The following is a 20,000-nucleotide window of genomic DNA, read 5'->3' on the forward strand; positions in this document are numbered from 1 at the left end:
GCGAGGTCGAATGTGACACCCGAACGGTGCGCTACCGGGAGCGACTGACGGGTGCTTCCATTCGGGGCATTGACACTGAGGAGGATATTATCGCTGAAACAAGCATCGAAGGTGCGGAGGGGACGGCCAGTAGCCGAATTTGTGAACTTGTCTCCACAAGGCCGCGCAACTCCAAATGAGCGTGCCAGAGCGGAGCGGGGCGAATTTGTGTCTCCCACCAACTGGTCCGCACAGCCACAAAACAGCAACACAACACTGTGATCAGGGCCAAGGGCATCGAAAGGCCATCAAGCATCTTTAATTCAGCAAATCTGTGCGGAGTGTCGAAACAGACCGGCGTCGGTGAAACGACCGCAGCCGGCCGCCGGAAACCATAAACAATACAATCATCAAGGGACGCGCTGAAATCAAGCGAGTGCCCCTTTACAAAACATCACACCCGGAAAGCATCAAATGCAGGCCAGGCAACTTCTGAAAAACCAAAGCTGTAGGGGCTGGGCGGATACACAGGAGTAGGCGCTCCAATGCGAGGAAAACGCGTCAGCTGACGTACAAAGTCCGCCCCTCACCACATGCCCATCCTGGCACCGGAGCCGCCACCGACGCCGGCGCGACCTGGCACCACCTGTCACCGACCAAAGCCGTAGACGGCGCATCCCGGCGCGTGGTGTCACAACCGGCCGCGCGCGCTCCGAGTGATAATTCTGGCGCGGTAGACCACGACGCGCTCGTAAGTCCGCCACCTGCCGCCTGGGTGCCGCCCGGCGCGCCCGCGCGTGGCCAGCGTCAAACAAGAACGCGGTAGCGATTAGCGTGGTGTTGTCACTGACTTTGGGAGAAAACAAACCGAACGTGTTTTTCCACATCATGGGCTCCACGAGACGAACGGTTTCCGTGAAGTAGCGACAGAGCGATGGAGCGACAGAGCGATGGGGCGACGTAGCGACGTCGAGTAGCGCGGGACTGCTGCGGGCCAGTAGGATAGATGAGTGGTGTGCCGCAGCAGAGGAACAATCTGTGCATTTCTTTGATGCGTTAATTCGACCATCAACCACTGCAAGCAACTGTCCATCGATCACCTCGAATATCCGCCGCATCGTCGATCGATCACCATCAATTTCGCGGCATCGTCGATCGGGCACCACCAATATGCGTGGCATTTTTGATCTATCACTGTCAATATCCATGGCATCACCAATCGATCACGGCCGACATCCACGGCATCGTTGATCGATTACCGCCAATATCCACAGCATCATCGATCGATCACCGCCTATATCCGCGGCATCGCCTGCCGATGCGGCCTCGTTCAGTCCAATCCCATTACGAGTCTCTTAGGTCGTCTCATCCCCTCCTCTCCTGGCGTAACATGGTCGGCAAAGCGAGCACAGCTCGACGCCCAACACACAGTCGTGACCACAATGTTGTGAAGCGGTGAGGCAAATCCTTCTCTCTGACGCAATGTGCGCCTCCTGTTGGGCGTATGATGATGATTGGCACTTTAAGGCGTGCCGACGACCGAGGCCACTCGGTGTCCATGACAAATGTAAATATTGTTGGGTGTGACCCTGTCTTACCCTTATCACTCCACAGGGCCTTTAAAAACCTCCAGAAGTAGAGAAACTGCAGGAAGCGTTTTGTTCGTAGCATTTATGTCAGCGTGACACTACATGTGAGGACGAACTCGTCCACTCTTCCGTCCCAGTCGCTGCCATGCCTCCGAAGTGCTCACCCCTGGCGCCGCCTCCGATCCTCTGTTCGGGGGCCGTCGGTCACCCGTCACTCCGCGTTTGACGTGCGCCAGTCACGGCCGGTGCAGCGTGCACAGTGCACGGTGCACGGAAGAACAGCACGTGTCGGCGGCTCGCTCCGAGGTCGCTAGCTTACGTGGGGGGAGGGGGCGTTGCGCCAGAAACGCAGTAATTTGCAGACAATGCAGTATCAACCCATACGCGACGCACTGCATGGAGGAAGATGTGACGTTGACAAGAGGGAATTATAATCAGCTGTTGTGTTCCCAATCACCTCCCCAATTACAAACGAGGCAACGCTGCACGTCTGCTACTGGGTTTGGCACTGGACAGCTGACGGCTGATTTGTCTGACCAGTATTGGCAGCACTGGACGTGACGTTGAGCTGCATTACAGGTATTTTATCTTAAACAAGTCTGTGATTTCATCAGAGCCCAGTGCCCCTTCTGAACAATGCTGGGAAAGGTTACGTGCCTTGATCCAGCGCTGCATCACCACCCCATCCAGACCACGACTCTTAAACAGCCATGACCGGGCCAGACAAGCCTTCGCTGCGGTCATGTCTCAATTCCAGTCTCCTCCCTCAGGTGTCCATACCCGCGCCATCTGCAGAGTGCGTAGCACCGCCCGACGTAGCACCGCCCGAGCGTAGCACCGCCCGACTGCGTAGCACCGCCTGACCTCTGAGTCTGACCACGTCCCGCGCGCGGGGCCGCATCGGCGCCACCCGCCGCACGCGGTGCGCCCCCGACTCGGACGCGCTGGGCTGGGCTGAGTCGGTGGATGAGTCATGACTCGTCCGTCGACCGCTGGCGGCGTCGGTGACAAGCCGCGGCGCGTCAGCCGTGTTTCCCGACGAGCGTACAGGACGGCTGCACTGAAGATAGCAGGCTTCCGGACGCGCGGTGGTCTGTAGACCGGTGCGCTACGCGGACAGCGCGATGAGGGCGTGATCTGCCTGGTTTGGTCTGGGGAAGCCGTAGTCGGTGAGGAAGGTACCTTCTCATAGCATGGCCACGTTTTCGTCAAAATCTGAAAACTTCTGGGTGGCTGGAGTACCGTCTCTGGGCTTTACGGCGTTGCAGATGCCTTTAACCCACCCATAACATCACGTTCCTGCTCAGCAAGATCGTGGCACACGAGAAGCTTTGCATGTTGCCAAAACCCTGAAAGCTCTTGATCTGCCGTGCTCCCACCTACACACAGCGCTCTCGGCCAGGGGCTCTGCTGCAGAACATCAGCTGTTTTCGCACCAGATGCGAATCTGCCACCGTCGCCGCGGCGTTCGCAATCAACAACATCCCTGATCAAACGCCGGAGCGCGCGGTCTGTGGCGCGGCTGGGCCGTCGCTCCGACCAGACCGGTCCCCCCCCCCCGTCAGCCGGGAGGGGGGGGGGGGCAGATCGGCAGCTGTGCGGCGCACAAGACGACCGCGGTTGGGCCGGCGGCCGGTCGCCAAGGCTGCTTTCTACAGGATAATTGCCGCCCGCTCTGCCCGGCGCGGGCTAGTCCGACGTCCTGGAGGGATGCCCGCTGGACGGACGCCTCCCACCTATCCCACTCCTCCCACTCCACGCACTCCCACTCTTCATCTCTCCATTTCTTCATCTCTCCCACTCACCGTCTCTACCACGCCTGCCGTTCTACGCCCCCTCCTCCCACTTCTCCCATCCTCACTCCCCACATGTCCCATTCCTACCATCCCACGCCGCCTCCTCCAACTTAACACCGCCTACTCCCCACGCCTCTCCGTGCCTCCTACGCCTCGGTCGGCGCCATGGCCGCCCCCGGACCGCAGTGTCCCGCTGTTGCACGCCCCCGGATAGCAGCGTTCCGCTGTTGCGCTCTACAAACCGCTGAGCCCTGATGTATGCAGCCACACAGGGGCAAGGCGAGGGATCTCAACTTTGGACGTCAGGAGAGCTGTTTGTCGTCGTTTCTATCCAGCCAACGCCCATGGGGTCAATGTCAAATTTTCAGAACTTAGGGGCTCAGCCTTCATTGCTCTCCCCTCCTCATAGGTTCCGCGCCCCTGCAGCTGAGTGCAGAGTGAAGCGTGGTGAAGAGAGGCCCGCGCGCGTCTTGGAGTGGACTCACGCTCACACGCCGTTTTAGAGGAACTCATGCTCACATAGTGAATTCACGCTCACACGCCGTCTTAGAGTGAACTCTTGTTCACATAGTGGACTGATGCTTGCACGCCTCCTGGGAGTGGACTCACACTCACACGCCGTCTGGGAGTGGACTTACGTTCACACACCGTCTGAGAGCGGACTGACACTCACATACCGTCTCGGAGTGGACTCACACACGCCGTCTGGGAGTGGACTCACGCTCGCGTGCCGTCTGGGAGTGGGCTCGTGCTCACATAGTGGACTCAAGCTCACACGTCGTCTTAGAGTGAACTCATGCTCACATAGTGAACTCATGCTTGCGCGCCTCCTGGGAGTGAACTCACGATGATCACACACCGTCTGGGAGTGGACTCACACTCACAAGCCTTCTGGGAGTGGACTCAAGATCACACGCCGTCTGGGAGTGGACCCACGATCACACGCCGTCTGGGAGCGGACTCACACTCACACACCGTCCGCGAGTAGACTCACGCTCACATGTCTGGGAGCGCGGGCAGGTCGGCCTGGCGAGCCAAGTAGGCGGTAGCACTCGGAATAAACAGACAGAATACACAACCGGGGAAGACCGGGACAGCGTCATGGACTAAGCAAGCGTGTTAAAAATGTGGGGTAAATAGGTCCGATGGCAAGCAGGACAGCTCAGCACGAGATGTGCCGAAGCATGCGGTGTAAACAGACGGAAGGAACGGGGTGGATGAATGTGATCATGGACGGATCGGCAGGGCCAAACGACTTAAGCGCACCAACTGGGTTGGGTGGGGATTTGACACATCTTGAGACGTCAGGACTAGGTCACATTTTGTGTCAAATAAGGTCAAATAAGGTCAAACTTTAGATCGGTGTGTGAGGTTTCCTCAAACCTCCCCATGCAACTAGTTTCTGCCTAGATACCTCTACCTACCAAAAGGTCACTGTTGTTTATTTTAGGTCCCTGACGTTTTTGGACCTGTAAAAGGTCACGGTACCCAAAAACCTCTGCAAATGCTTTCGTTTTAATGTCAAAATAAGCATCAGGGGTTACGCTACGCGGCATGGCATTGAACTAAAAGGTTGCTTGAGGTCAGTACAGGTCAGTACAGTACTGACAGTCAGTACAGTGCTGACTTTGGTTAAGGCCAAATAACACATCTGTTGACGTAGCTGTGATCAATATATCTAAAATGAGCGTCAAAACCATTTGGTTTTGACCTCGTTCTGGCCTTCGTACCTGACCCAAGAAGCTAGAATGAGTCGTTACCCTAAATGTAATTGTGTCAAAACAAAACATACGTTCAAACTTAAATGTAAAGGTTAACATTTTAATTCTAAGAATTGTGAAAAAGCTTAACAGATGCATGGGTTGATCTAACACTCTGCTGTCGCATCGGAATGAGCAATTCCCTCTTAACTGGCATCGCTGACAGCCGTGACCTGACTTTGACCTGCCATGGGCCAGTGACTAAATATCCGTTCTTTAATTTCCTACAGCTATATCGGGGGCGTCAAATTGACACTCACCCGAGTGCGTGTTAACGGGAGTAAACGCCAGCCCTTTCCAAAGCAGAAACAACACGGTCCATGTGGAGCCGGGAACGGCGTCAACGGAGAGTCAGAGAAAGGCCCACAAACCGCACAGCAAACAACACCACAAAGCCAGAGTCCGTGACGAACGCAAAAAAGACTAGTCCATGTTTGGTGCGGCGGCTGCCGGACGGACCGACCACAATGCCCGGCGCATGCAGGCATGACGCAGAGGCATATTCGGGTGGAGAAATACAAACACCATGCAACACTCAGCAAGTGGCATCCCTCAACAAGCACCATGTCGCGATTCTCTTATTTCCAGAAACTTATCAATCCCTTCCCCAATCCCTAATCCCCAATCCCAACAATCCCTTCGGCATCCGGACACCACCGTAATGACCCGGCCCCCTGGTTTGGTTGCCTGAGTGCGCCTCTGACTCGGGGGATCCGTCCGCCTGCAGGGAGACGCGGCCGCCATGTAGGAAGATTAGCGGCGCGGAATCATAAGCGCCACAACAGGCGGGCTCTCCGCGTAAGGAGAGTGGCCGGCCACCAGGCATGCAGTGGTCACGGGCGGCCTTTGATGCTTAGTGTTTCTAACGGCGCAGCCCGCGATGGAGTGTGATAGATAGTTGCGTCACGGGTTGATGAATTCCGGCACGAACGCAACCGTCGGGAGATTTTATCCAGCTTAGTCGCGGGGATGAAGAAAAGTCTTCACATCCGGCGTCTTACATCATCCTCTTGGCGTATGTGATAAACTGGCCGCGGGAGGACAGAATGAGCTGAACTCCCCTAGCTCAAATGAGGTCAGTCAACGAACGAGGCGAGTGACCACGGGAGCCGGTCGCAGAGTTGGCGGCGTCGGGGTCTAGAGGAGGTCAAATGACGGGTCGGAGCAGAGGCGGTGTTAGGGGTAGGAGATATGACTGTCGGGCCGATCGTCAAGGAAGCGCCGGCGGACCTAGCGGCCACCCGCGGCTCTCCAGCGCCTGAACTCTGCGAAACATGACGCGTTCGAGGCGGAAGTGACGTCACAACGAGCCGACCGGAAGCGCTCGGACGTGCGCGGCCAAGAAAGCCCGACCACAGCACCGCCGACCGGACGGTCACGTCCGCGACGGTCCAGCAACAGCCGCCGGGCATAGGCGGGCTGGGCTGCCCCTCCGCTCCGAGAAAAGGCAATCAATGCGACTACATTGAATACGACCGACGTCCGCCTCTTTTGAGCTGTTTGCAATCTACTGAAACGCACACTCTCTATCTTTCGGGACGTCGGAGGTGTTTACAATGTTTTCATGTTACACATGTTCACAGGAACTTCGTGCCCTCAGGCTTTTTACACTTTAGAGGTTCTTAATCACCACAGCCTGGCGCACTGTTCTCTTTTACAACGCTTGGTGACACGCGTCACCACGCGACCGCGTTTTGTCACCGTTCCCGGGTTTACACCGTGCGGTTCTCTTTCTCACGGCGGTGGGTGGCATGGCCAGACAGACCGCACCGGTGTAGTGACTCACACGCGTCACCTCGGTCTGCCCACCGCCGTGCCTCTGATTGATGTAGTCACGTCACTATCCAGCGTTGTCAGTGTGACAGCCCTCGTGTCAAGGATTAGCCGTAAGTGTTAGTCGCCATTGTCGTTTCTCATATCACTTGACATTGTTTGGTCAATGTGCAGCCCCACTGCAATGAATAACAGCGTGAGATCACAAAAAAGTCGGGATGTGGCCAAAATTGGGGTGAAGCCCGCTCAGTCTGAGCCGAAGATGGAAGCAAGTCTCCCTCAACAACAACTCTTCACACCCACCCTCCAGGACCGGGAGAGTATTTAGTCCCCTCCTAGCCTATTTCTATCAGCATCTCATATTCCAGCTGCAGGGCTCAGCACCGTCCGCATGCCACAGCCTTGCCAGCGGGGCCTTGCCGCTGCGAGTCCCCTGGGGGCCCGACGCCGGGTGCGCAGGTCCCGGGAGAGCAGCCTGGCCGGCAGGTCAACAGTCTCACCGCCGGGCGTGCCAGCGAAAACAGGCGCAGCGCCGTCTGTCACTCCGCCCGACCCCCTGACCCTGTGACCTCCTGACCTCGGGGGCGCGAAGACGCCCCAGGCGGTCGGTTGGGAACAGCATGCGGACGTATAGAACGGCGTTCATACCAGGGGAGCTCGGGACGCGCAGGCACATCTGAATGCTGGGGAGAGAAAGTGAAATAGCTTGGGCTTACCGACAGCAGCGGCGCAGTAGAGGGGGTGGAGAGGGGGGGGGGGGGCAGAGAGGGCAGTTGCCCCCTCCCTCTGCCTCGAGATAGAGTTGGCAAGAGTATGCTTTTGCTCCCTCAAAAATTTTGGAAGGCCCCTTCGTCACGAAATAAAGGGATTACAACTTCCTGCAGATAAACAAAATTCAGACCGGGGCGTCCCCCATAACTGACCTTGAGGTAACAATCAGGCTTAAAACCCAAGAATAAATGGCCACTATGAACGCTTTCGAATCAGCGTCAGTGAAACTGATACAACGCAGACGTGTTGGCTGAAGAACGAAGATCATAGTACCTCAGCACCAGAGAACATCTTCAAAATTAGCGAATCTCTTCCGTTTTTTGTCTGCAAGGACCCTAAAATGGCAACGTCTACAATCAAAATCGGATTTTGTCTACAACCACACGCAACCGCACCAGCTCCTACCCCTTCCTTCCCCCCCCCCCCCCCCCCGTCGCCCTCACACGTTACAACATCGTGCGCTACCTTTGAAAAAGGCCAACGTGCGCAACTTGTTTTTATCGTGCACTTTTCATTCCGTTGCCATGGACACGCAAGCGCGTTTCGCAACACCAGCCATGCCACCGAGCGCGCAGTTCTCTATCTGCGTTTTACACAAGCCCTAGGATGGTGACGCTCAGACCACGCAGCAGGGTGCGGATCTAGCCTTCTGAAAGCACACAAACGAAGCCTGAAATTAACATCACCAAGATTCACCAGAGAACGTGATCCACCTGAGGAGTGCTGGAGTTGGACGGCCGTATAAGATTACCTGGACCAATGTTCTTCGCTTATGGCCGGCGTTAGCAAACTAGATCTCAAGGAGTGTTTCGCTCCCGCGTGTCAACCGAAAGTTGCCAACAATAACAAATCCGAACTAGTGGCATCATTACTACTCATTGCTTACCTACACACTCCGTTGTGCGTGCTTCAGTTCTCTCTCGCTCTCCTCAGCTGTCGCGACATACAGCCAGCGACATACAGCCAGCGACATACAGCCAGTCATGCTCACAGTGGTTAGGACCCCAGCCTTAATATCACACGTAAAACTCGGTTGCCCCGCCCACGTGGCCTTCGCAGCCCTTACAAAAGAAAATGTATTTATATGAGCTCAGCATCACACGATGCCTACACAAAGATGACAAGTATCCGAGCGCTGGAGAATGCCAACGAAACGGCTGCTGGAGCAATGGACAATGAAGGAACTGAGCTTCATACAGGGAATTCAGTCTGCCATTAGCCCCGTGAAAGCACAGAGCATCGGGGCAGTGTAGCCCGACTGGGCGGCCTGAAGCGTGCAGAGACAACAGCTTCGGTCAGCTTCGACGGAACGCGGCTGCTGAGTCAGCGGCTTCAGACAACGGGAAAGGCTCGCCACGCGTCTCGCGCCATTGGTTTCCTTTTGGTGTAAAGAAGTGCAAAAGTGACAACAATGGTGATGATGATGGCGGTGGTAATGGTGATGATGATGATGGTGGTGATGGTGGTGGTGGTGGTAAGAGTGCTGGGGTTTCCGTTTTTTCATCATTGGGCTGTTTCACCACCTCTTGGCGTCAACGGGACCACATAGGTATGTTAACGTAAAAAGGGAGGTGTTTGCAAATGAAGACCAACAGGAGTCACGAACTGCAACAGGCCCCATCTCTTCGTTGGCTCAGCCTGTGGCTAGAAGTGCGTTGCAATCTTGGGTCAGCGACGTGCAAGGAACGCACTATACGGAAACGCAGGGTATTGAGAAAAAAACAGCGGGTGTGTTATGAATGCGTGGAATTTTTAGAGCTAACACGAACGAAACGCACCCCGTGGAGATCTCCAATGACCACTTCATTTCACAATTATATACAAACAGCTGAAATAAAAGACTTGTCGAGGCCGAATATCCTCAGGGGTCAGGAGCAGTCACCGCTCGCCATCCACTGTTTCCAGCCACCGATGAGAGCGGACCCGCTGGATTCAGGCGCGGGACGCATGCGGAGCTTCAAAAATGCGTCGCGTCGAAATTAAAAAATGCGCATGGCTTGCATGCCAGTTAAAATTACCTTCCTTCAAGGCCTCATCAGGGTTCTGGACCATTTTTGGGACTACATTAGGCGTTAGGGTTCGAAGTGCTGCGTGCGGGTGGCTCGTTCGCACCGAGCGTCGCATTGACTCAACAGCTTCAAGCGTGTCGCGGCTTGCAGCTACTTCTTGAGTGGCAACTTGAGTGAACATTCCTCAGTTATGTCTAGCGAGCCCTGGCGAGTGCGAAGTGTGCCATTGCTAACCCTCACAGAAGTGGCATCACTTGTGAAGCGCGTACCTGCACGGCTTGTATCCGTGCAACCGTAATGTCCTTCCACCCGGTCCCATGGTATGTGTCCGTGCACCTGCCGGGAATCTTACCACGGTATCCCGAGGGTTCGGTAACCACTGACCACTCAATTACCACTCGGTAACCGCGGGACTCCGCACCGCTGGTAATTAACCTGGACCTGCGGTCGTGGGGGCCCACAGGCTGAAATGTCACAGCTTCTCACAGCCGCACGACAGTGTTACAAACCAGTTCCTGGGGACGACCCAGACACCGGCGAGACGTCGCGGTGGTCGCAAACATTGCATATGAGCTCGAGGACTACGAAAACTGGTCCCAAATCCGTCTGGATATCCTTCGCTCGAATTTGAGAGCGCATGGATGTTTGGGCTACACGAGATGTTGCCCTCCAGCGGCCGAACTGACGCAACAGACTGCCGATGCAGGACGTTGGTCCGCACAGGGCCTGTGGGGGTCCTGGGCCGAGGTGTTTCCAGTAACTGTGTAATGCGCATGGCCAACTCACGGCCTGCCTTCCCCCCGCACGTACTGTGCGGGGGGAAGGCAGGCCTTCCTCCCCGACTTATCGCGCACGTCCCTCGATCCTGTTTTCTCACCGTCACGGAAGGGATGATGGCGGTTGAGGGGCAGGTGGGTGAGGGGTAGGCCACAGCATCCAGTCACGCACGTCAGTCCGCCGACGCCCGAACAAGCTGTCAGTGGTGACGCGCCGCCGAGCGTGACAGAGCCGTCCGCGCGGACAGGACGGAAGGGGCGGACAGCGCGCAGGTGCAGCGCGGACAGAGCGAACTGGGCGCATGGGACCGACGGAGGACAGAGGGAGGAGAACGGTGGACAAAGGGCGGACACGGTGGACAAACAGGTGATGGAGAGGACCGAAGGCAAGGGTCAGAGCGAGCAGGCACAGTGGACATAATGAACAGCGGTCAGAGAAAACGTGGGGTGGAGGCGATCGCTGGACTTACCAAGTGCCGCCCTGTCATCCTGCTGTATCGCATCCAGGAACAAGTTGGTCACGTAGTAGAGGTGCTCCATGCCCTGCGGATCGAACTCTGTCGACGCGCGGTAGCCTTCGTCGAGCTGCGGCTCTGTGTACCTCACGCCGCCGCTGGCCGGCGCCTCGTCGGCCCGCGTCATCCCCGCGCACAGCAGCGCGGCCACGCACGCGCACGCCCGCCAGCCGAGCCGCACCGGCAGATTCCGGCCGCGTGCGGCACGCCTTTCGTCGCGGCACGCCATGCTCCCTGTTCGCTGCGCGGCGCGCGACTAGCGGCAGCTGGCCGCGGATCGCTGGCGCGGGGCCGTGCCGGCCGCCCGCAGCGCTATCGCCGTAGTGCGCCAGCTGACGGCCGCCACCAGCGCCCCGCTCGGCGAGCACGGGAACTAATGGCGCGGATAACGGCGCGTCAACAAAGGGAGGACCGCAAAACGTTGGGGAGACGAGGCAAGGCTGGTTGCACGAATGTCGGAACGGGGAGGGAAGGAAGAGAGAGCGAGAGAGAGATGCATCCTGCAGGTTTGGAAGAGAGCGTGTGCTGTATAGGTGCTCCTGGTGAGGGTAAGCAAACCAAAAAGGTGCTGGTATGGCAAATTTCACTTTTCAGCATGCATGAGATGTGCAAGTGCACCAACTGAGGTCCACAGAACAGGTGCGTTTATAATAAACTGATTCAAACTGACGGGTGTCCACAAGCGATTTCTATGGCTGCGCATCATGACTTTAAGAAACATGCAATAAAGCTAGATTATATGTATGCGTGTGTGTGTGTGTGTGTGTGTGTGTTGGATGACTACAATAGAAGTGCACATAATCCGAGCCAAATTTCGTACCAGTCCGCTCATGGCGACTTCCAAGACTCTGCCCCTCCTCTCATTCAATTTCAGAAATCGATGTCCATGGTTAGTCAGATGCTAATGAACAGGGGGTAAGCCATTGGAATGGTGGGAAGAGTGCATTAAAACTGATTTTCAGCGCAGGAAAAGTGATAAGGAATAGAAGAACAAATTGCGGACCAATAGTTCTCTGGGAGTTCCGGCATATTTCTTCGGAAACGCCAAATGTTGATATGGGATTGTGTATGTACTTTTGCATACTAAAGACCTCCTTCGGTGTCATTCTGTGTTCCTCGGGCGATAGGCATCAGCTATCAGGTACATGCATGTCTCGCTATATTTTTGGGCATATATATATATATATATATATATATATATATATATATCACTTCATGAAATCGTGGTCAGAAACAAGATTGGTAGGTCGCTGAAAGACTAGCATTGCAAACCAAAGGTACAGTCGTAGGCACAAGGTCATAGCAAGGTCTCCAGCATTCGCGAGAGGCCATACATACATTGCAAATATATTGTCCATATTCTCGCAAGCCTACCCTTTCATGAGCCCTGCTTTTCTGCGAGATCTGTACACTAAGCACAGCTCAAATACCACCCATAAGGCACACTCGTGTAGCGAAATTGCTCACTACCAAGCGTGTAAAATGCGGATTGTTGCTCCGTGTTTCCGCAACGAAATATCCGCAGACTTACACCGGCCGGCCATTGATGGCGAAGGTAACTCGGAGCGTACAGCTTTGGGTCGATCAGTATTCACTCCAATGCACGAGGGTATTCTGTAAATCCGCTATTACGTCGGTTGGAAATAGTTCTTGCAGCCAGACCAGTTGTGCTTAAACACGGTATATGTCCAGGATGAATTTGAACCATTTTTGTTGAAACGGCAAGGGTAGACTGTGGGCTGTTTGATTTTCTGAGCATGTCTGCTGGTATAATGATAGTATTATTGTGAGTCACGTTAAGCTCTCTGTCGGTTCATGTCCGGTCAAGACTGCAACCAACACGTGCAGCTCAGTCCTTGCTTGGGCTTATTATAGCTTTGAATGAAAACATCGCCGCATGCGCTTCTTTCGGGGCAATTTTGGCATGGCTGTTTTTCAGACTTCAACGAAAACGTTCAATCTAGATGCGTACTTGCACATCTAAATTTCGACCCATAAATTCACATTCCTTCTTTTGCTAAGATGAGCTTGTTTAAACCGTTTGTAGCGATTCAACAGCGTTACGCCTGTGTTTTCACTCTGTCCTATGAGGATGGCACGCACAGGCTCTCGGTGGCGTGGAGGACGGGCATTTGTACGCAGTACTTATTTCCGAACACAGGTCCTTGATGGTAGACTTGATACAACTTGATGTAAAAAATGTGTGCTTGCAAGGGGAGTTTTGATGTGACTTCCATCGAGTGCGCTTTGCTATTTTTCCTCACGGAAACGGAATGTTAACACTGCTTAATTAGAATAAAGCATATCACATAAATAGCCAATGAAGTGTTTTGACGACTGGCATTTCACAGCTTGCACTGCTAAGGCTGTGATTAGACAGAAGAAAACTGTTGTGGATGCATTGCGGATGCTCCCACCTGAAATGTATTGCATTCGAAGCGGGATATCCCACGATGCACTCACGCACGCTCAAATCAACTATTTCGAGCATCATCGACAAATTTCTGGCAAATGCTCCGAGATAAATTTTCGTATACGTCTCTCAATCACATCCTCTCATTTCCTTTGAAGCATGCAATATTTTCTTTAAACGTAAAGCTCTGGCGCACAGGCTGGCGGAAATTAAGCAGTTGCATTATGTTTGGGGACGAAATGCATGGAAGCTTGGGTCTTCTTCGGTACTATTACTTTACAGTGGCACTTATTCTGACATTAAGTCACGGATGCGTGGGAGATCTTACCAAAAGTAAGTGTACCTTTTTTAATGATCTTAGTCAAGCAACGTATATTTTCCGCTTGAACAATGTAGAACGAGGGTTTTCTCCGCTGATGATTGACTTCAATATGCCCTGTCACGGAACGCATTGGTCACAAACACTGAAACAAAAAACCTGTTGGTCTTTGTGGTTTACTGTGCAGCTCTTTTGTTAACGGATTGTTGGTATTGGCTCTAGCATTCATAAATATTCATTCTAGGCAGCCTTGTGACCAGGTTGAAAATTTGTCACCTCATAGGATTGCTTCAGATCTGAATCCCCCGCGTACTATCCGTGAAAAGCTGTGATGGCCTGACCGTGGGCTTGCAATCGTGCGTCGGCTTTTCCTGGCCCGATGCAACCCACACCTCAGCTGTTTAATGCTATTTTTCGTAGACTACAGCTGTAAACTGTGGAGCAAAATCAGTGAGCCGTGCACTCTCATCTCCGATTCTGAAACCAAGCGTAATAAGCGATCGTGCGAAATCCACACCCACAAACACATCAACAATCTCACAAATTTTAATGGGGCAGGTGCCTAACACTTTTCCACCGGGACACCATCTTACTGCGCCACCTTCCCTGCTTTACCACCGGCAGACGGAAAGACGGTGGACTCGGTCCAGCTGTCTCCCGACCCGGCCCGACCTGACATCATCGACAAGCACGTGGTGGTGGCCGACCAGGGCGTGGATGAGAAAGCGGCCGGAGCCGGCCACTGCCGTCAGCATGGGGTTGTGTACCGCCACGGACAGTTGCTCCGGACCACCCTTCCCTGTTATAAGGTCAGTGGGTCAACGTCCTCAGCGTGGGGGCGTGAATCAACACAAGCGGCCCCAGTGTACCTGCCGCCTCTGATGTAAGATCAGTGGAGGGCGGTCGCTGTCACCAGCTAAGAATCGCGTGCCGAAACAGTCATTTGCTGTGCCCCTCGTCTGCTATATCTCAGTACGATCAGCGGAATGTCACTGTTTCCAACAAGTGGTCGTGTAACGACATAGACATCTGATACTCACCTGCTTTTCGTGCAATAATGTTAGTGAGAGGTCATCATCTCAAAGTGGGCAGTGTGCTGACGCAACCAGCTGTTGTGTGCTTCCCCCTGGTATAAGGTCAGAGAGGTCACCATCCCAGCGCTTTGCCTTGCATCGGAATAGTCCGCTGCTGGATGCCTCTTTCCTGCTGTAAGATCAGTAGGGTCATGGCCTCCATGGCGTAGTTCTCCAACGACTTGGACGGCAGCCGAATGACTTCAACGTAATTATCTAAATCAGGGGTGCAGGCTGCGGGTATCGGGCGCTGGATCCTGAGATGCGGGTCTGACTCTCCTACACCAGCTTTTCCACTGGCCTTGTCACAACGGCCGATAGGGGTGACTGTTTTACCGCGTACTACCGCGGCTGCGTTCATGGACAGATTACTGGGCGGATGGTCTCGGACCACACCTGGTGTCCTCCTGACCCGCCGTGTTGCGGTAAAAGGTGTTCAACGATAACCCCGATACCAAATCTTCCTGTCGTGCTGACCCTGATGCGCCGTGTGGGCCTCAGGTGCTGTGCAGCGGCGGTGAGCTCATCACCTTCCTGTCCTGCTAACACTGGTGCGCTGTGTCGGCCTCAGGTGTTGTGCAGTGGCGGCAAGCTCGTCACCTTCTTGTCCTGCTGACACTGGTGCTGTGTCGGATTCAGGTGATGTGCAGCGGCGGCGAGCTCATCACCTTCCTGTCCTGCTAACACTGGTGCGCTGTGTCGGCCTCAGGTGTTGTGCAGCGGCGGCGAGCTCGTCACCTTCCTGTCCCGCTGACACTGGTGCTGTGTCGGCTTCAGGTGATGTGCAGCGGCGGCGAGCTCAGTTGGGTGCCTGCGCGCGCCTGCTGTCCATCCGACGGCGGTCTGCAGCCTGAACAAACTCGCCAGCCGACCGAGGATGTGTGCCTGCTGCGCGAGTGCACCGGCGGCCGCTGGAAGCTACGCCCCGACTACGACCTGTGCTGCAAGCACGAGCACGCCTGGTACCCAGTCGGCTCGACGCGTCCCATGCAAGGCGGCCCTTGCACGTACCACCTGTGCCACGCCGGCCGCTGGGAGCCGCACTACAACACCACCTGCTGCTTCGACGAGGTCGGCTGGCACACTCCCGGGACGGTGCTCTTCACGGCCGATCCGTGCCGCTCCAAGACCTGCCGCGCCGCCCACTGGACGGAGCGCGACACGTGCTGCCGCGAGCCCATCACCGGCCGCCGCGTGGCCGCCGGCGACATCCGCCGCGTGGACGCCTGCACATACCAGCTCTGCCACGAGAACACGTGGCACCGGCGCACAGCGTTCAGTTGCTGCGAGCGCAAAGGCCACCAGTACGAGCACGGGGCCGTGGCGAACCTCGGCTCCACCTGCCGCCGCGACCGCTGCGTGGACGGCTCGTGGCACGTGGTGCGCCGCGAGAGGCTGGGGCGCGGCCCGTGCCGCAGCGGGTGGCGACGGCTGGGGCATCGCTGCGTGGCGCGCCTGCGCGCAGCAAAGTGGCATGACGGTCGGAAGAGGTGCCGCACCGTCGGTGGCTACCTGCTGACGGTGACGACGAAGGAAGGCTGGCGGAACCTGGCTAAGTCTGGGGGGAACGTCACCATATGGCTCGGTGAGTTTGTTAGGTGTTCGAACCAGCGCTGGCGACGCTGGAAAACGTCCCTCGTTTTTGGAGCTAGTATGGTGTTTTAGTGCTGTGTGTTGCGGTTGCAACAAGGTTGCTTCACGGCCCCTGGCAACAAATATGGCCACTATAGTCACCGACAAGTCATACAAGAATGCGTGACGACGCCCCTCCCCCCCCCCCCCTTTCTCCCATCCACCGTGCTCTTTTTTGTATCAAGCAAGAAGCTGTGTGAGACGAACAACATTGAAGAGAACCATCGTGCTGTGTAATACGCATAAAGCTGCGTCCGTGGGATTACAAGAAGCCAGATTGTCGGCTATTTATTTTTAGCTATATTTCAACACCATGCTGAGCGACTCTCATCGATAATTTTCATCGCTGATCAGGCTCAGCTCAGTCTCGAATAACTTCTAAGAGAGTCTACTGGCGCAGTCTAGGCCTAATCATATGCTCTTTAACATGACCTGACCCGTTGCCCAGTGACTCGGTCTGGTCCCTTGTGACCTGACCCGCTCCTCTATCATCTGACTCGTTGTCTTGTGACCTGACCTGCTCCCCTGTGGCAAAACCTTATGCCGAGTGGCCTGGCCTGTCCCCTTGTGACCTGACCCGCTCTCGTATCATCTGACTCGCTGCCCTGTGATCTGACCTGCTCCCCTGTGGCATAACCTTTTGCCGAGTGACCTGGCCTGGTCCTTTACGACCTGACCTGCTCTCTCGGGAACTGACCCGCTGCCCTCTGCGTCCCCAGGATTGCGGGGTCACGAGCTGGTCGAGGGGGTGACCGAGTGGCGCTGGATGGACGGCACACCGCGTTCGGTGCCTATCATGTGGGCTGCCCGCGAGCCGCGGATCCTGCCCGGTCGCGTGTGCGCCTACGTCGTGGCCGGCCGCGTCCACAGCGCCTCCTGCGATGAGAAGCACGAGATCATCTGCGAGTCCACGCGCTGTGAACACTAGGTGGCGCTGGTGGTGTGTGAGTTTTGAAATAGGTAACGCTAGCGCCCCTATGGTCGAGCATTTTTCAACGAAAATTTATTTGCATTTTGTAGCCACAAGTTGCCGTTCTTTGATTGTGGTCTGTGTCAGCAGATCTTCAATATGAGCCGCTCTTGAGCGGAACAAACAAACAAACGGCCGCACGCTTCTCGAAAAAAGTGACCGACATCAGCTAGTTTGATTACAGAACGTCCGCCCAAATACATCCCGTTGCCAATACAATAAGGCGTTTTATGCTTGTGAAACAAATAAAACTCCCAGAATTCCATTGACGCACCTGTCCTTGCGTTGCGAGTACGAGATTTGGTCTGTTTTCCATTCTTCCCACACTGCAGGAATTGAAGTCATGGGGCCTTGGAGTTAGAACATGGGCCTGAGTCTATTCAAATTATCATGCACGCGGGCCCATGTCATGCACCCGTTCGAGCCGGAATCCCACTTTGAAGCCAACAGATTCTTACGGGATGGCACGGGATTAAGGTACTCAATGATGACTGCTATCCAGGAGAACGATAATGAGGCGCAAATATCGTAATAGGATGTAATGTGACAGACCCAGCCTACCAAATGAGCGTTACGTGACATTACGTCATAGAAATCAGGAAGATGCTCAAGCAAAGGTGATATAACACTCGTCTTAATTAGCTTCAGCTGACCTAGTCCATCCGAGCAAATCCGCCCCAATCCAGCAGAACCCAACCTAGCAAATCTAACCCTACCTCGCTAACCAAGACCTAACCTAATAAATCACTATTTATCACATGACGGCGCAATGTCAATACATGACGAACAATTATAATTCGTGTTTGCATTACGCAGGGGTTATGCCAGCGGGCGACGTATATGCCATTACGAAGCAGGTATTGTTCTGTTTAGGCCGTTTTCCCAGGTTGAGCCTGATTCATTTTGGTATGAGCCTGAGCATGAGTTTGGTGCTCAGTATTCAGCACCTGTGACCCGTCTGTCTGCTAGCCTGCTTTGGTTTCACGAGTCTGCTTTGCCTTTATTTGGGTTTGAATCCGAGTTCACGTTTGTGTCTACCTTTTTATTACTGTTGAATCGGAGTCTGTGGCCTCACTTATTGATAAATAGAGCCCAGTCACATCATTCCCAGAATCACGGTCGTGAGTCTGGAAAATGTGACCAATTCTGCCAAACCTAGACCACATCCGGGCCACATCCGGACCACATCCGGGCCCCATCCGGACGTTACGTAATTGAGGCAAAACGTGTGAAAACGTTAAGCCTTCTAATCTGGGCCACAAAAGGTTCAAATTAGACTAGCTTGACCAAGTCATTTTGCGGGGCATTCGCTACCCGCCGGGAACGTTGGAATGTTCTGAGCGTCGAGTAAACTGGCGATATCAAATTAAGCGTTAGGGATAGGTACTTGCCATCTTTACGACTGTGAACCATCTGGAAATCCACGCCCCAGACCGGTGTCATCCCAGCCTGCCGCGGACCCCTGAACTCCGGCCGCCCGTCTGCTGGGCCCTGGCTCCGCCCGGCTGCGGCCGCTGCCACCGCCACCCCCTCAGGTAAGCGGCCACCCCAATCAGCGGCGGACAGGTGCGAGCGCAGCGCCATCTGCCCGAGCGGCGGCGAACTGCGCAGGCCGGCCGGCAGTTCGGCCGTGCGCTGCTGACGGGTGGTGCGCGTGTTGCCGTGCGCGGTGTGTGGTCGCGACTTGGAGTCTGGATTGGGCGAGAGGTGCCCGATGTGACCGGAGAACGAGCGACTGGAGGGTGGGGGTCTACCAGCAGCGAAAGGCCGCGGTTTTCACATCGCGATGGCAACGATGGGCCTGTCCAAGGGCTTTATACTGGACAAGTACTTCAGTGAGCTACAAAAATTCTGGGACACTGAACGGAAACTGCAAGGTGAGCATTCTACGTCTTGGACTGAGGGCTACGGTCCGCAGCAGCTTCAGGGTGTCATAATTCCAGAGTTTTATTTGATATTTTTTTTCCATTCCCTTTGATATGCCTGCGCATAGAGCTCCCGCAGCGACCAGAGGTGACTCAAGCTTCATGCAAATGTCCACTCCATTTTCAACAAAGCACCACGTAACAGCGTCTATGTGCTAATTGCCAGCAGTTCTCAGTCATCAGTGGTTTGGAGTAGCGTTTACTGCCGTTTCCCTGAACTTAGGCCTGTCGTCATGGGGGCAGTGACGCATCAACATCCTGAGAGGTCACGGGCCTGCCGTTGACCTCAATACGACCTTGGTCAGATTCTTACCATGTACCGTCCCTTGTGTCCCTATCGAAAGCTATGCATCTGTTTAGCGTTCCCATCTCCCAATACCTTTAAGAGCGTCCCGAGGAGTGTGGGAGTGTTAGGGTATGCGTGAGAGTGCAAGAGTGGGAGTTTAAGAGTAAGAGTGTAAGCGTTGAAGTGTTCTGAATGCTTGTAAGGCTCAGTTTCGATTAAGAGTACAAAACAGGGTTTGTTATTTACCTACGTAGAAAACGCTGAGGTACGTACCGTCCAAGCCCAACGACCAATCGTCTTCTGTACTCCTATGCAATTTAATTTATTTAGTCACTTCCGTTCATTATTTCCTCTATTATGACTACAGGGAGTCAGTTGCGTGCTGCCGTTGTCACGGCACGGCTTCCCCGGTAC

The 20,000-nt window shown here is 54.8% G+C and overlaps 3 protein-coding genes across 4 annotated transcripts in view; 2 read left to right on the top strand and 1 right to left on the bottom strand.

The window, feature by feature from the left end:
- Positions 1 to 11,095, bottom strand: part of LOC119095285 (prominin-1-like) — a 42,449-nt gene extending 31,354 nt beyond the window's left edge. The window contains exon 1 of the mRNA XM_037218142.1: positions 10,924 to 11,095. Within this exon, the coding sequence (XP_037074037.1) occupies positions 10,924 to 11,095 (172 nt within the window). The remainder of the gene's footprint in view (positions 1 to 10,923) is intronic.
- A 306-nt stretch (positions 11,096 to 11,401) lies between these two features.
- On the top strand, positions 11,402 to 18,171 carry LOC119095606 (uncharacterized). 2 transcript variants are annotated; one of them, XM_037218466.1, is made up of 4 exons: positions 11,402 to 11,516; positions 14,325 to 14,509; positions 15,551 to 16,358; positions 17,125 to 18,171. In XM_037218466.1, exons 1-4 carry the CDS (start codon positions 11,462 to 11,464, stop codon positions 17,331 to 17,333), a joined length of 1,257 nt encoding a protein of 418 aa, XP_037074361.1. In that variant the 5' UTR covers positions 11,402 to 11,461; the 3' UTR covers positions 17,334 to 18,171. The 2 variants fall into 2 exon arrangements, with proteins under 2 accessions (XP_037074361.1, XP_037074360.1); XM_037218465.1 differs by lacking the exon at positions 11,402 to 11,516 and adding an exon at positions 13,496 to 13,714.
- Positions 18,172 to 19,019: 848 nt separating this feature from the next.
- Positions 19,020 to 20,000, top strand: part of LOC119095596 (myosin-I heavy chain) — a 42,198-nt gene continuing 41,217 nt past the window's right edge. The window contains exon 1 of the mRNA XM_037218455.1: positions 19,020 to 19,252. Coding sequence (XP_037074350.1) covers positions 19,162 to 19,252 — 91 coding nt within the window. The 5' untranslated portion in view covers positions 19,020 to 19,161. The remainder of the gene's footprint in view (positions 19,253 to 20,000) is intronic.

Source organism: Pollicipes pollicipes, unplaced genomic scaffold (genome assembly GCF_011947565.3).
Source record: "Pollicipes pollicipes isolate AB1234 unplaced genomic scaffold, Ppol_2.1 Scaffold_4219;HRSCAF=4965_pilon_pilon_pilon, whole genome shotgun sequence".
Classification (NCBI taxonomy): domain Eukaryota; kingdom Metazoa; phylum Arthropoda; class Thecostraca; order Pollicipedomorpha; family Pollicipedidae; genus Pollicipes; species Pollicipes pollicipes.

What these genes read in the sequence shown, in the direction of transcription:
- LOC119095606 (XM_037218465.1), top strand. Translation starts at nt 13,606, where the DNA reads ATGTTTGGGGACGAAATGCATGGAAGCTTGGGTCTTCTTCGGTACTAT. An exon ending in CGTGGGAGATCTTACCAAAA is followed by an intron (nt 13,715 to 14,324) that starts GTAAGTGTACCT and finishes TACCACCGGCAG; the next exon opens with ACGGAAAGACGGTGGACTCG. An exon ending in GAACGTCACCATATGGCTCG is followed by an intron (nt 16,359 to 17,124) that starts GTGAGTTTGTTA and finishes CTGCGTCCCCAG; the next exon opens with GATTGCGGGGTCACGAGCTG.